The sequence below is a fragment of the Colletotrichum abscissum genome (assembly GCF_030869225.1).
Source record: "Colletotrichum abscissum strain IMI 504890 chromosome Unknown Scaffold_11.1, whole genome shotgun sequence".
In the NCBI taxonomy this organism is placed as follows: Eukaryota; Fungi; Ascomycota; class Sordariomycetes; order Glomerellales; family Glomerellaceae; genus Colletotrichum; species Colletotrichum abscissum.
The window spans coordinates 162,754-176,621 of record NW_026849999.1 but is presented as its reverse complement, the minus strand read 5'-3'; the positions used below and the strand labels follow the sequence as shown (position 1 = coordinate 176,621).

The following is a 13,868-nucleotide window of genomic DNA, read 5'->3' as shown; positions in this document are numbered from 1 at the left end:
AGATTTCGTCGGGTTACTAGGTCTTAGGTTGTTCAGATCGAAGGTTTGTATCCAATTAGCTGTATGCATTAATACCTGATCATATTCAAGGTATCACTACCACTCTCATCCCGACCATCCATCATCACCACCGCCCACCTCACGTCAACGCAACACCCGACGCCGCAAACGTGGCATAAAACAGCTTCGTCTGTCCCGTGATCACCATCCTCCCGTCGCCGGCGAATTGGAAATTTGCCGCCGTGGTGCCGGTGTAGATCTTGCCGATGAGCTTGCCGGACGGGTTCCAGACGTGGACGCCGTCGTTGCAGCCTGCGTAGACGTTGCCTTTGGAGTCGCAGTGGACGCCGTCCGGGAGGCGGGCGGACGTGTGGGCGAAGATTTTGCGGTTTTCGAATGTGCCGTCTTCTTTTACTTCGAAGCGGTAGCTGTGGTGGGTGTTAGATGGCGTTTAATGCTTGGGAAGGGGGGGTGTGGTGAGGGTTCGAGAAGAGAGGAGGTGAGGAGCGGAAGAAGAGAGAGAGGGAAAACCTGAAAAGATGTGGGCGTACACTGTGGCTGGCTTTGTAAAGTTTGTGCCGAACTGGCCTTGGGAAATACCCGTGTCTGTTACGTAGGCGTAGGTGCCGTCCGGAGAGAGGGTGATGCCTGGCGTATCACAAGTCAGCCTTTTCGCAACTCAACATTTCATCTAGGCCGAGAAACTCCGGCAGGAAAACCGGAAACGTACCGTTAGGCGACACGAACTCGTCGGTGACAACGGTCAAGGCTCCGGTGGTGGGATTGAGGCGGTACACCTGGTTCGGGAGGCCCGGGGCGGGACGGAAGTTTTGCCAGTAGCCGTACTGGGTGTCTGTGAAGTAGATGTCGCCGTTGCGGCGGGAGACGACGACGTCGTTGAGGGAGTTGAATTGGCGGCCAAAGTAGTTGTTTACGAGGACTTGAGGTTGGGTGGATGGTTAGCTTTTTGAGATTTCGGAGGGAAAAGAGTTGGAGGGAAAGTAGGGGAGGTTTGGACGAACTTGTGGTGTTGTAGGGTTCCACCGGATTCATGAGGTACAGCGACGAGGGTACGCGGTCGCCTTGACCTTCGCCGGCGAAGATGATTTGGCCTTTGTAGTTTGTTCCACCTGTTCCATGTTAGTTGGGTCATTTGATAAGGTCGGGATAGATAGGGGGATATAGACGGTGGATGCGAGCATGGTCGTCCTTACCATTGGGGTTAATGACCTGCGGGTTCGAGGGGACGGTGGTGACGGTGACCTCCTTGGTACCCAGGGACCCGTTACGGAGAGCCTCTGCGTCGGCGAGGCGGATCTTTTGGACGATGGAGGACTTGTTTAGGCCGGTTCCTGCTGCTGGGGGTCCGGCGTTTTGGACGAAGAAGACTTCTTCTGTTGGGGGGTACCTTTGGTGATTTTGTTAGCTGATTACTACTCATAAGTGAGGTTAAGGCAGGGAGTGAGTGAGGGAGTGAGTGAGGGAGTGAGTGAGGGAGTGAGTGAGGGAGTGAGTGAGGGAGTGAGTGAGGGAGTGAGTGAGCGAGCGAGTGAGTGAGTGAGGGTGCGTATGAGTGAGTGATATGACGGAGGGGATTCGGCATACCATACGACTGCCTCGTGAAAGATGGGATCCGTCTCTGAGGTCGCAATGAGAGTCAGCGACGGGTCGCTACCGATGATGTCGTAGAATTCCGGGTCGTAAATGTGGAATGGCTTCTCAGTGAGAGATTCATGCGTGACGCCCGGCCAGAGGAATTCCTAACACAAACATCATGTCAATGTCTCGATCCTCACTCATTGTATTTCATCACGCATAGCAAAGCGACTTCCGGGTGACATACCGAAGAAGCATTGAATTCTAACGGAGGCGGGACGACCTCCAAGACATTGAAGCTCTTTTGGTCGATAATCTGGGCTTTCGCGGGGAGCGCCCTCTGGGCCGCAGCAACCTGGGCATGCACTCCCGAAGAGGAGAGGAGAAGACTCGCTGCGCCGGCGAAGCTGGCGGCGATGGAGAAGGAGGAGGCCATGACGGAGGTATTCTGGAGCGACGACGACCAGGTGGTTAAGGGTGGGATGGTATTGCAGGCGAGGATTGATTTATACCCCGGCGCCAAGTCCATGGTTCTCTTCTCCGTCCTTGACTCTAGTCTTCACCGATGGTACGGATACTGGCGCGCAAGGTACGGATACCGATATGAGATGTACGTAAAGCGCAAAGCAAGGTAGTAGTATGAGGGGTAAAGGACGTGGTTAGCTTGCTTGCATCTTTGGGCCCTTGTTCATGTTGATCCCAGGAAGACTAGACTAGACTCCAAGAAAAGTCTGGGCAGTGGCCGCGGTGGACACCGAGAGGGCGGACTGTCCTGTTCGGCGGAGATTACCCGGGTTGTCCGAGGGAATTAACGGCAGTTGTCCTCCTCCTCCTCCACATTGTCCACCTTGCGATGCCTGAGTCGTACTTGAAGCATCTGTCCATATCTGACCCCCCCGGCTCAAAGACCGCAGGATGCATGCTATCCTGGGATGGCACACGGATTCCTGAGTAAGATGGCAGATGAGAAACAAAACGTCGAGGTGAAGGATGCAACCACTGCACGGTAAAGAACCCGGGGTGCGATGCGGGGTGCGGGGAAGAGACAGCAAAAGCCAGAAGCTACAAACGCAGGGCGGGAAACGGACCTGGGCTGGCCTGGCTTCGATGATCTACTGCTCTTCGATATTACTACCATGCCATCCATGATCCGGTACTTCAAAGGGCGGAGATGACGCCAGAGCTCCAGTCGTTGACGATGGATTCGAGACTTGGCAGGGGAGGGGAGGGGATATCCGTAGGCACGAAGGTCCGGGCGAGAGGCCATCCCCGAGCTCCGGCTCGGAGGCCGGTTCGGTTCCTAATAACCATTAATTGACTCACCGGCAGTCGTGATCAGTAGTCTATTTGGATCTAAGTAGGTGATTAAGGACGACTGTTTAAGCTTAAAATGGCTACAGCTCACGATGTTTCCTAGAGCGCAATCAATCGGAGACTACACTTTGAGCAGCCTGGCGGTAGCCCCAAGTTTGTTTCCTTGTCCCCCATTGAGTTTGGTTTTGGGGGGCTCTGGGGGGTGGGTGGGTGTGGCCGGAGACCCCTGTTTGCATGATGGAACGAACCCATGAGTCGGAAAAGAGTTTACGTCGTTGCGATGTGTGTCCGTCGCGCGGGGAGAAGACCGGAAAAGCGGGTAGAACGGGAGGGATACTTGTCAATCATTATTCCATGAAGCATGCAGAAAGAAGGTTGAATCCTCTGGAGGAAGTTCTTTTCACGAACCATGGGTGTGGATGGTTGGAAAGATACTTGAGTCAACTAACTCCCGATGCTCAAGAAGCAATGCCGGGTAGTTGATGAGAGGAAATAACACGGTGCCATACCACGTTAAGTTCGCTGGCTACACCCAAAACTCTTCCGGTTGCATGACATACGCCACAGACGTGAGAAAAGAAAGAGGCAAAAGGGAGTTATCGTGACGAGAGCCATGAAGCCCAATACCAAAAAGCAACGAGTGACAACTGTGAGATTCGAACTCACGCCTCTTTCGAGACCAGAATGCGCCCCGCTTACAGGGAAGCTACCATTTGTTGGGCAACTTGAGTCTGGCGCCTTAGACCGCTCGGCCAAGTTGCCGTGTGATTCGTCTGACGGTCGGCTACGCCAGAGACCTCAAGGCCCGTCTGCGGGGGGATCGTCAGCGTTTTTCCGTCGTGATGAAAGCTTGGCCGTGGTACCAGCATGATGGGAATGTCTTTTGTCAGTTCTCATCTCTCTGATCGTAGTTCATTATTCAGGATCTTGGGTTCTTGGCTGGATGTTTCTTGCCGGGGTTGGTTGAAATCTGCAGCATTTGCAAGTCTTTGGTCTGACCCATGTGTGGGTCTCTGTGACTCGGATAGCTTCTTCGGAAAGTAGCTCCCAAATATTCTAGAAGGTATTCGCAGCTCATGCCCAGACTCAGCATGCCGGTGTCAGGTACCACCGCATTTTGATTGACCGCGACTCCTCTATTCCTGTTTTCTTGAACTGGACGACTCCTGTTTCCCTAATGAAGACACAAGCCCGCAAATCAAGGCATGGTAGTGGTTCAAGCCTGAACCCCGTTTGATGCTTCTCTTCCACCGAAAGGCCGTAAATCTATTCCCAAGTCTATCATCATATCAAACAAATCAAAGACAGCCCATCTTGAGATTCATAAGAGCAAATCCTTCAGGTCTCGAATCCCCAAGTCTAGCAGTCAGGCACACTAACAGGGATATTAAACGGCACGCTCGTCGCCAAACCACTCAAACTCGTCTCCTTGAACTCATTCCGCATGCCCTTGGCCGTCAACCTCATCGCCCGAATCGCATCGTCAAGCCTGACCTTCTGCGTCCCCGTCTCACTGCTCAACGCCAAATTCGCGCTCGAAATCGCCTTGATCGCGCCCAGCGCATTCCGCTCGATACACGGCGCCTGCACCAGTCCGCCGATGGGGTCGCACGTCAGACCGAGGTTATGCTCGATGCCGATCTCGGCCGCCTGCTCGATGGCCTCGGGGCTGGCGCCCATGCACGCGGCAAAGGCTCCCGCCGCCATGGAGCACGCGACGCCCACTTCGGCCATGCACCCGCCCTCGGCGGCGGAGATCGTGGCGCCGCGCTTGTAGAGCATGCCGATGGCTGCGGCGGTGAGGAGGAAGGTTGGGATGTCGCGCTCCGGGTCGTCGGAGATGAATTCGATGGTGTATTTGAGGACGGCGGGGATGATGCCCGCTGCGCCGTTTGTGGGGGCCGTGACGATGCGGCCGCCGGCTGCGTTTGTTTCGTTGACGGCGATGGCGTAGACTGTGAGGTAGTCCATGGTGGGAAAGGTTGTGCGGCGGGAGGGAGAGGGGGTGATGGGGTGGTCTAGGGAGCCCAGGATCCGCGGCGGTTGGCGGCGGCCTACGCTGAAGCCGGGGACGTTGGATTTGTTGATTGTTGCCGGGGTGGACGCGGAGGAGAAGCCGGGGAGGGAGGCCTTCTCGCCGGTGGCCTTGTCCAAGGGGTTGGGGGAGGTGTGGCCGGCGGTGGAGTAGAGGCCTCGGGTTAGCCTCCGGTAGAGGGCGGGCGCGCGGCGATGGAGTTTGAGGGAGCCGGGGAGCTTGGTGTCGAGCGGTGCCTGGACGCTCTCGAGGATGCTCGTGTCCATGACCTGCCAGATCTTGAAGAGCTTGTGGTAGATCTCCTCGTCCGTGTACCCGTGGCTCTTTTCGTTCTCGTACACGAGCTGGGCGATGGTGAGGTTGTGCTTACGGCAGAGCGCGAGCAAGCTGGTTGCGTCGCGGAAGGGGTACCGGGGGCCAGACGGCTCGCCGGTAGAGCTCTCGGATCCTTCATGTTCATCGACGCCGTTTCCGGACGTCGAAGCGACGGGGGAGAGTACGTCTCCTTGAGCGCCCTCGAGCAGCATCGGGTCTTCCTTTGCTTCGTCCAGGGGCTTGACCTCGGCACCCGTCCGACGGTCTCCCGCGGCATCGGAGCGGCGAATCTCCTTGTAAAACATGTTTTCCGCCAAATCGGCCGGATGTCTCCCGGCAGTCTCGCCGTCCGGACTTTCTACCTGCGTCATGGACGAGGACGATGCCGGCGATGCGTCCGGGTTGATAGACAGCGCACCGTTGACGACGAACCCTCCGCCGACGCTAAACATGTCGTTGGTCGCCAAGACGTAGCCCTCCTCATCAAATACCGTAAACCGCATGCCGTTGCTGTGCATGGGCAACTTACGACCCCATTCCCAGACGAAATCCCGCTCATAGTCAAACGCGACCTCCTTGCCCTTGCCATCCGAGAGACCTTGGCCCAAGAAGAGCTTCTTGCTCGCCTTGATCTCGGTGAAGCGCTCCGGCACGTACGCCGTGTCGACGGTCTCCACATCGGCGCTCTCAAGGCCGAGAAGCAGGGCCGAGGGCGTCATGTGGCCTTCGCCCGTGAGCGCCAGACTGCCGTAGATGGAGACGCGGATCTTGTTGACCTTGTGCAGGAGGTTCGCTTCTGCTAGGTCGGCGACGAAGATGTTGCCGGCGCGCATGGGGCCTACGGTATGAGACGACGAAGGGCCGATGCCAATGGAGAACAGATCAAACGTCGAGATCACGGCGTGCTCGTGGTCCGCCTCGCTGTAGCTTCCCGCATCTTCCTCATCTTCCGCTGCAGATCCGGATGCGGATTCATTGCGGCGCTGGGCTGTAGTTCCGAATAGCCTCGTTGACTGAAGACCTGTGAATACTGTTGCTGCTGCTGGGCCTCTCCCAGTGTGTCGGATCTGGTGCCGAGTTGTCGGGTTGTTGGCCGAGAGAGTGGTGTAGTTGGGGCCGGCGAGCCGCGTTGAAGCGCGTCGAGCCGATGACGATGCCCCACGCAGCTGGGCGAGCCGCTGGATAGGACGGCTGCTCATGGCTGTTGCTGGAACGGAGCAACGCCGGTCAGTTGAATGACTATGTGAGTGCTGAACTTTCGGAACGTCGACTGGGTAGTAGGAGAAGAAGTTTTCAACTTTTGATGATGGGTAATTTGTAAACTTTGCGTTTGACAAGGCGGTCTAGGGGTTGCCCTGAGAAAGAGATAAGAGCCCAGAGCACAGATACAAAAGAATGCTGGCGGTGCTGGCGGTGCTGCCGCTCATCATCCCTGGCAGCCGGATCCCGATGGTCTGGGGTAAGACACACAAACAGATGGTCGCATTGACCAATCATTCGCCGTAGATTTGTAAACTCCACCGAGGGGCATCAGGGTAACGTAATGGTTTGGTGATGTTCTTGTCTGCTCGTGGAAAACCTTGTTGTCTCTCTCGCTGAAACTGCCGACATTGTCGTTCATCGCAAGATGCGCACAAGTGAGATGGCTGCATCGGTAGGTAGGTATTCTCAAGGAGTTGTTGGTTGAATGAGAGGAAACTTCATGCAATAAGCACCCGTATTCAGGACCAGCCATATCGTTATTGGATGAGTGCAATGTCGTAAGCCACGTTAAGCCTGTTCGGGGAGGTCCCTCACCAAAGGATCGGAGGAGGGGTGTTGGTGGTGGTGGTGGTCAACGCTCTTGATGCCACGCAACATCTCACCTCAGATTCGGGTAGTTTCACCTTGGTGCGATATTACTCACTGCATCTTATTCCTGAGTATTTCAGCCTCATAAATCGTCTCATTCTGCAATCGCATACAATGGCTGAACCGGAAAATGATAGCGGGGATTCTCACTTACCCGAGATTGAGACTACAGACGTGCATGAGTCTCAAACGGCCGCCACCAAATCCGCACCTCACCCACAACCACAATCAGCCTTCTTCTCATCTCTCCCCCTCGAGATTCGCCAAAACATTTACAGCCACTTATGGCAAGCCGCCGGATCAATCCAGCATGTGTATAAATCCAGTGCATCCGCTCTAGCGCCCTTATCTCACTGCCCGTGCATCGCCGACCTGGACGCCGAAGATGTCCGTGAAGACGAGCTCTCCCGCGTACTCAACACGCCGGCTGCGGACCCAGCGACTTTGCAAGATGGCGTGGGACCCGGCTCCGAGGAAGAACGCGAGGCGATTCAAAATTGGCGTTTCCGTATTGTTTCGTCGTGGTGTAATCACTGGAAGTGTGAGGAGGAGCCGCCTATTCTCCGGGAACTCCAGCAACTCTCACTCGGAGACGGTGATGAGGGGGAGAAGACGGGTGAGACCTCCAAGGATAAACGCCGTCAGATTCTAGTGAAGGAGTTCAGCCCGTTCCTTGCAACTCTTCTCACCTGCAAACGTATGCGCGAAGAAGCCATCGACTCCATCTACAACGATACAACCTTCTCCTTCATCAACACAGAAGCCCTCACACGCTTCCTCGACACCACACCCACCGCCTCCCTAGCCCGCATCAAAAGACTCCATTTCACATGGCGAGCCCCGATCGAGACATACATGGACCGGGAAGCAGACGAAGTCCTCGCCGAGAGAATCAAATGGGTCGACACGTGGACAGCCGCCGCCGACAAACTCCCGCGCCTCCAGGAGCTCCGGATCTGGGCGTATCCGTACTACGCGCGCTACCCCACCCCCTTTGAGGAGTGGTTCGAGCCGCTGCACCTGTTTGGGCGGCTCAAGATGCCGCCGTCGCGGTTCCATGTCTCGTTGCGCTGGTTCCAGAATAGTCTGCCGGAGATGGATACGGGACCGTTGGACTTTTTGGAGGCGGCGCCGTTCGGGTATGAGATGGTGCCGCCGTGTCAGGAGAATCCACTGCATTTTCACTGGCGGAGGTTGATTGAGTTGGGCCCAGATGAGCCGCGGGTGCCGGTTACGAGGAGGCAGAGGAAGAGGAGGTATGTCGGGAGGGCTTTGTAGGAATCTTGGGGATATGCTTTGAGTTTTTAACGCAGCATAGCCAGTTTTCTGAAATTATGGCTCTCGAGATGTCATATTCATGTTTTTCATTTGAGAAACACACTGGTAGCAGGGCAAGTAACACCTTTCGTGCGTTCTTCCAGATCTGACTTGGAGCTTGCTTAAAGGGACTCAAAGAGGGTTGTTTGATCGAAGTCACTCAGCGTATTCAGACATCGTGACGGTCAACCTGTGTGGAAAGATGCATCGCGAAATTAACCCGTCCAGTATTAAAGCTTGATCTCCAATATGGCAGAAAGCAGTAAGCCATGCGTATGCGTGGATGGTGGCAACATTCACTATAATGTCCAAGAGAAGCATGGTCAACATGCATTCGGAACGCAGATCTAATAGAATAAGAACAGGCTATGATGACTTTGAGTATCTACATGTAACAAGAAACGCTCAAAAGAAAACCGCTAAAAACAACAAGGCTTATTATATGCTCAAAGATCAACGCTCGGCATCGCAGAGTGCGTTGCGTAAATGTTCTCCTCCCGACAGGTAGTTCGTTGCTCAACGTCCCCGGTACCAGTTTCCTCGGCCAGAGCCATGACACGAAGCAGATTCTGGGCAAGACTTGTGAGAGTAGTGGTGAACTCCTCCAAGACATCCCAAATTTCGACACTACCACACGACTCAATCTCGCCGAGACCCTTCTTGCAAGCGTTGACAACCTCATGGATCTTGTTGATGGGCTCCTGGTGTAGCCTCTGGATCAGACTCTCGCTCTCATCAAGCAAAGAATCAGAGCCATTGGCGCCAGCGGCTTGCATATAGCGTTTGCAACCGTCTTTTAGGTCGGAAAAGGCCCTTCTCAATAGCGTTTGCGTCTTGGCTACGGTTTCCTTCAACTCTGAGGCGTCTCCGGTCGCGTCACTTGCAACAACATCTGATAGGATGGCCATCACGCCGTCCAGACCATCGGCGAATACGAGCAAGGCATCCTCGTACACATAAACGGGCACAGATCCGCGGCTCGCGTCAAAGGCCGTGTTGTTGGTGAGGGCGTTTTGCATCCTCACCAGCGCATCCGTCAGTTTCGCGGCCGTGATCTGAAGCGTGCTGAGGTCTCTGGGACATTTGGCCGGAGGTAGACGCCCAATGGCGTACTGCTGCAGATAGCCCCTGATTTCCTGAGCGTGTGGCCCGCCGTGCGTCTCGGCGAAGCGCACATCTGCGATGGTACCCGCTGACTCGAGGAGAGTCTTTGGCCCGCCTGGATGAATGGTGAGGAAGTGCGTCAGGTCGTAGACTGTGCCGTCGATGGCGGCCCAGCTTGAGGTGATTGAGTTGTGGGCTGCAAGCTGGGAGGGGGTGATGATGGGTAGGGAGGAGGTGGTGGTGGTAGTGGAAGAAGATGGTGCATGTGGCTTGGATGGCTTCTTCACGGCGGTAAAGAGATCCTGGTGGATTCTGTCCCAGTGCGCGGGAGGTGATGGAATATCTGTGTAGTTGTTGGCGTCGAAACAGTTTACACCTTGGTCTTCTTGCTGCGGTTGGCCTAGCTCGAGACTGCTTGTCACCGTGGCTCCAAAGTCGGAGCTGCCACAGACGAAGACGTGGCCGCCCTCATCCTTGACGAGATGGTAAATGGAATCCCGGTGCTCTACCAAATGATGCGTCAAGCGTCGTTCTCCTTCAGGAAGCTGAGTCCGAATCCCACCGCGGATTCTGAAGTGGTGTGTCTCTTGACTGAGGGCCAGGGTGATAGTCAACGGCAAGATCCTGGTGAGATGTTCCAGGCTGTCGAGTGAGCAGGGGACATGGCGGCGTGTTTTAGCTGCGATTACGAGGAGCAGCTCGCCAACGTCGCCGGTGCTATCCCGACGCTGCTGAGCCCATGCCGCCCGTTCGTGAAGGAAGCCTACTAAGGGACCGATACCGCTGCCTTGACCAACCAGAACCAAAGGCACGGAAAGGTCCTGTGGCTGGCGAAAACGCAGACTGGGCCACGGGCGAAGACGCAAATGTGTGCCTTCTGCGGCGTTGCTCAAGAATGAGGAGACGAGGCCCTCGGGTGAGTGTTGACTAACTGTCAGAGTGATGGTCATGCCTCCCTTCCCAGTAGAATCTTCCGCCACACGAGCGATAGAGTAGAACCTCGGCTCAGCTTCATCGTCATCACTATCTTCGACGCTCTCATCTGATGGCACGTCATGATCTTCTGGAGGGGTAGAAGCCCTCAACCGTCGCTGATACGCAGAAGTCCGATTGAGCTTTCTCCTCTTCCTCGGCGGCCAGACCTGAACTCGATCGCCTGCCTCGAGCGGCAACTTGGCATCCAGCTTCACTTCCACCACCGTGCTGCCCTCGTACACCGTCTGCGACTGAATGCGCGCATCCTGCCACAGAGGCCGGCCGCCAAGTCGCGATGCCATGCCAGCCTTCATCTGCATGCTGAGCATAGCCTCCGGCCGCATATTTGGCTTTCCTTTTCCTTTCTCTGCTGACGACGAGCCGGCGTGCTTGCACTGGTCGGTGCTCTTGACGCCACTGCTCGTCGAGTGACGCCCCGTATTCAGCGACACGCCCGTGACGCCAATGGCCTTGACGCGGTGCCGCTCGAGGAACCAGACGTACATCTGCAGAAGTCCGTCCCACGCCGCCTCGAGATGGCGGTATTGCGACTGCTCTTCTGAAGACACACCCTGCGGAGCACGAGCAGTACACGCAGCGACGTAGTCTCTCACGCTCGCGGCTCTGTCGCCAAGCGCATCCAGAAAGGCGCGGATATTGGCCGGTAGTGTGGCCTTGCGGTCGCTCTGCATCTTGGTCAAGTCTCCCTTGACGTCCTGGCGGCCGATGAAGACGTCGAGCGCGTGGAAGAGCGGCGTGTCAGCACCGCTGTTGCCCAGTTCGCCGGGCGTCACGGCACGGCCCATTGCTGGGTACGTCTTGATCCAGACGACAGGGTCAAAGGTTGCCGCGTCACGGAGGGTCATGGCCTCGAAGACGTTAGCGCATTGAACAATGGTAGCCGCCAGGCTTTCGAGGCAGTGCGTGACTTGGTTTGGCTGGTCGGCTAGCACACCGCTCTGCGCGAAGGCCATGGCTGAGAGGGCGGGTGCGAAGATGCCCTCCATTGTGCCTTGGAGACCTGAGGACAAACGCTCCTCTGGGAGACCAAAGTAGGCGCTGCTTAGGTTGAAAGCAGCGTTCCCCATGGCGTTGTTGAGGACGTCGTCGGCGGGCACCTGTGGCAAGTTAGCTCCTCTAGTTCTTAAAGATATCACTTCGTGAACTTACCCGTCCTGTCAGCTTCCTCCCCAATGCCGTGCAAACTCTCCCCCATGGATCGAGAACATGGCGCGGCACTTGTAATCGTCCTTCACACTCCTTGCTCTTACCCTGCTCCTCGCCAAACATGTAAGCGTGGGCCAGCGCGCTCAAAACTAGTGCCGCTCGCGCCAAATGACGCTGTTCCAAGGTATCCCACGCGTCTCTACCATCTCCAGTTGCGCGCTCGCGTAGAGCGTCAACAGCATGACGCACTCGTCGTGCTCGAAGTAAGCGCGGCAAGTTTCCATGAACCACCTCCCACGCCTTCAAGGACGCAGGCAAGCGTTGGACCTGGCCCAAGCTCCTTGGAGAATTACGAATACTAGGGTTGATGACGTTGGTTGGGGGCATTGCTTGACATCCAAGGAAGCCCCTGGTGCTGGTGAAGCATCCATCGAGGCCCGTGCCGAAACGGAGTGTTCGTGTTCGTGTCTCCGTTCCCGCCTCCGCTCCGAAGGCCTCGGGGTCCCGGAACTTGAATTCTGTCGACGATGACGTACGCCCGGCCAGCGCCGTTGCCAGGGAGGCCTGGGCGAGGAGGAAGCTGGCCTTGGAGATGGGACAGTCGATTAATGTTGCGTACGAGCCGCTTGTGGCGTGTTGTTGTTTTTTGGCCGGAGTTTCCGGCGGCGTGATGATGCCTCCAGCTGAGAATGCTTGGGGTACGTTGAGAGAGATTGAAGAATTTTTGTACTTGATAACATCTTGTTGTGATTTGTTCTGAAAAGAAATTTGTAAAGGTGAAGTGGGAGCCGAGAGTGGCGTTGAAGGTCTTTGATAGACAGACATGTCAAATGACTTGATGAAAGAAGTATTAATGAACAAAATAATAGGTAAGTAGTGTTATTACAACAAAGATGAAGAGAAAGGCGAATTCACTGGTTCCAGATCAGTGATCACCAAGTGTGAGGCAAAATACGTGGACTTCGTGATTCATTAAGCATATAATTCAAAGTTGTTGGTTCTGTCGATCCTCCTGAATGATCAGAATAGGCAAGTGAGTAAATATATGTAAATACATGCCGACGGCACCGCAATAGATAGAAAGAGAGAGAGAGAGATTCTCCCTCGATCTTGTTACGTATTGCCTATTCCGGGCAACAGCGCTTGGAAGCTTGTAGCATACAATCCATGGCCTCAACTCGGAAATAACCTCGAAGGTATCTTCACAACCTGGCTCTAATTCCGAAAGTATTTCGTATTCAGATGACATCTCCCTCCGCCTCCCCATACCGAACCGGCGTTTATCCAAGAGACGGCATTTCGTAGTAATGACCCAGACCCAAGCAAGGCAGACATACGGCATGATGGATCGGCAGTGCAAAGCAGAACATTTTGTTGTTCGGCAGTGCCCCGACGGTGTGGTTGACAACCGTCCGATCATGCCAGCTATACTAGCCATTTTGGGTAGCAAGGACGATTACACACCGTGCACGACCGGGCATTCGGTGCCTGATTAGGTCAAATATGGTTCTCTAGAAATACGAATACACGCTCGTCCAAGCGCAGGATGACGGGGCATCTTGGGCTTTGGCGCAACCTTTTCGCCAACATTAAAGATGATAGAGTTTGAACCTAGGAAAGTTATTCTCCTGTGATAATGTCCGATTCCGTCATATGGGAAATTATGCGAGAAACCTTCCAGCCGTTCAAAGCTCTCCCTGCTCTCTTGATCGACTTCAGAAGTTCAGAAGAACCTAGCTACTTGCCAGCGGAACTCATACCGAACCTCCCCGTCCAGCTCTGAGATACAAGCTGTCGGCCCTTCAGGCACACGGCTACGTCAAAACGCCTCTGCCCTGCCCTGCCCCTTGCTTCGGGTCCCTCGGACGTTGCGAATGCGAAAATAACGACACCCAGTACACTTTCGGCTTCGGGGTTGAATCTGTCGATTATATGAGTTGCCCGTTGGGGAAATCCTTTTTGGGATACTCGCTTTCCACCTTGCTGTGGTCTTAGTAACAACCCAAGCCATATCAGCTTCAGTTGTCATTCTCACCCCTCATTGTTGAAGAGTCTGGACTCGGACAGTGACGACAACCTCTCTTGAGTCTTGATCATTTCTCCTCAGATCGGACCTCTATTCCGGAGATTCGGAGAAACCCTACTACTACTTGTACGATCCGGAACGCAGGATAGTCAAAAAGCAAAAAAAAAA

General features: G+C 55.1%; 4 protein-coding genes across 4 annotated transcripts; 1 reads left to right on the top strand and 3 right to left on the bottom strand.

The window, feature by feature from the left end:
• Window positions 1-139: 139 nt before the first annotated feature.
• Window positions 140-2,125, bottom strand: CABS01_05414 (D-lactonohydrolase; the record flags this gene model as incomplete). The annotated part of the gene is made up of 7 exons (XM_060538784.1): window positions 140-428; window positions 552-648; window positions 731-940; window positions 1,023-1,130; window positions 1,215-1,408; window positions 1,606-1,760; window positions 1,844-2,125. 7 exons carry the CDS (start codon window positions 2,123-2,125, stop codon window positions 140-142), a joined length of 1,335 nt encoding a protein of 444 aa, XP_060405046.1.
• Window positions 2,126-4,269: 2,144 nt separating this feature from the next.
• CABS01_05413 (L-serine ammonia-lyase) lies at window positions 4,270-6,459 on the bottom strand (the record flags this gene model as incomplete). Its single annotated transcript, XM_060538783.1, has 1 exon — window positions 4,270-6,459. The coding sequence occupies one exon, from the start codon at window positions 6,457-6,459 to the stop codon at window positions 4,270-4,272; it is 2,190 nt and encodes a 729-aa protein (XP_060405045.1).
• Window positions 6,460-7,225: 766 nt separating this feature from the next.
• Window positions 7,226-8,389, top strand: CABS01_05412 (uncharacterized protein; the record flags this gene model as incomplete). Its single annotated transcript, XM_060538782.1, has 1 exon — window positions 7,226-8,389. One exon carries the CDS (start codon window positions 7,226-7,228, stop codon window positions 8,387-8,389), a length of 1,164 nt encoding a protein of 387 aa, XP_060405044.1.
• Window positions 8,390-8,874: 485 nt separating this feature from the next.
• On the bottom strand, window positions 8,875-12,499 carry CABS01_05411 (cytochrome b5-like Heme/Steroid binding domain-containing protein; the record flags this gene model as incomplete). Its single annotated transcript, XM_060538781.1, has 2 exons — window positions 8,875-11,625; window positions 11,678-12,499. The coding sequence occupies 2 exons, from the start codon at window positions 12,497-12,499 to the stop codon at window positions 8,875-8,877; spliced, it is 3,573 nt and encodes a 1,190-aa protein (XP_060405043.1).
• Between the last annotated feature and the right edge of the window lie 1,369 nt (window positions 12,500-13,868).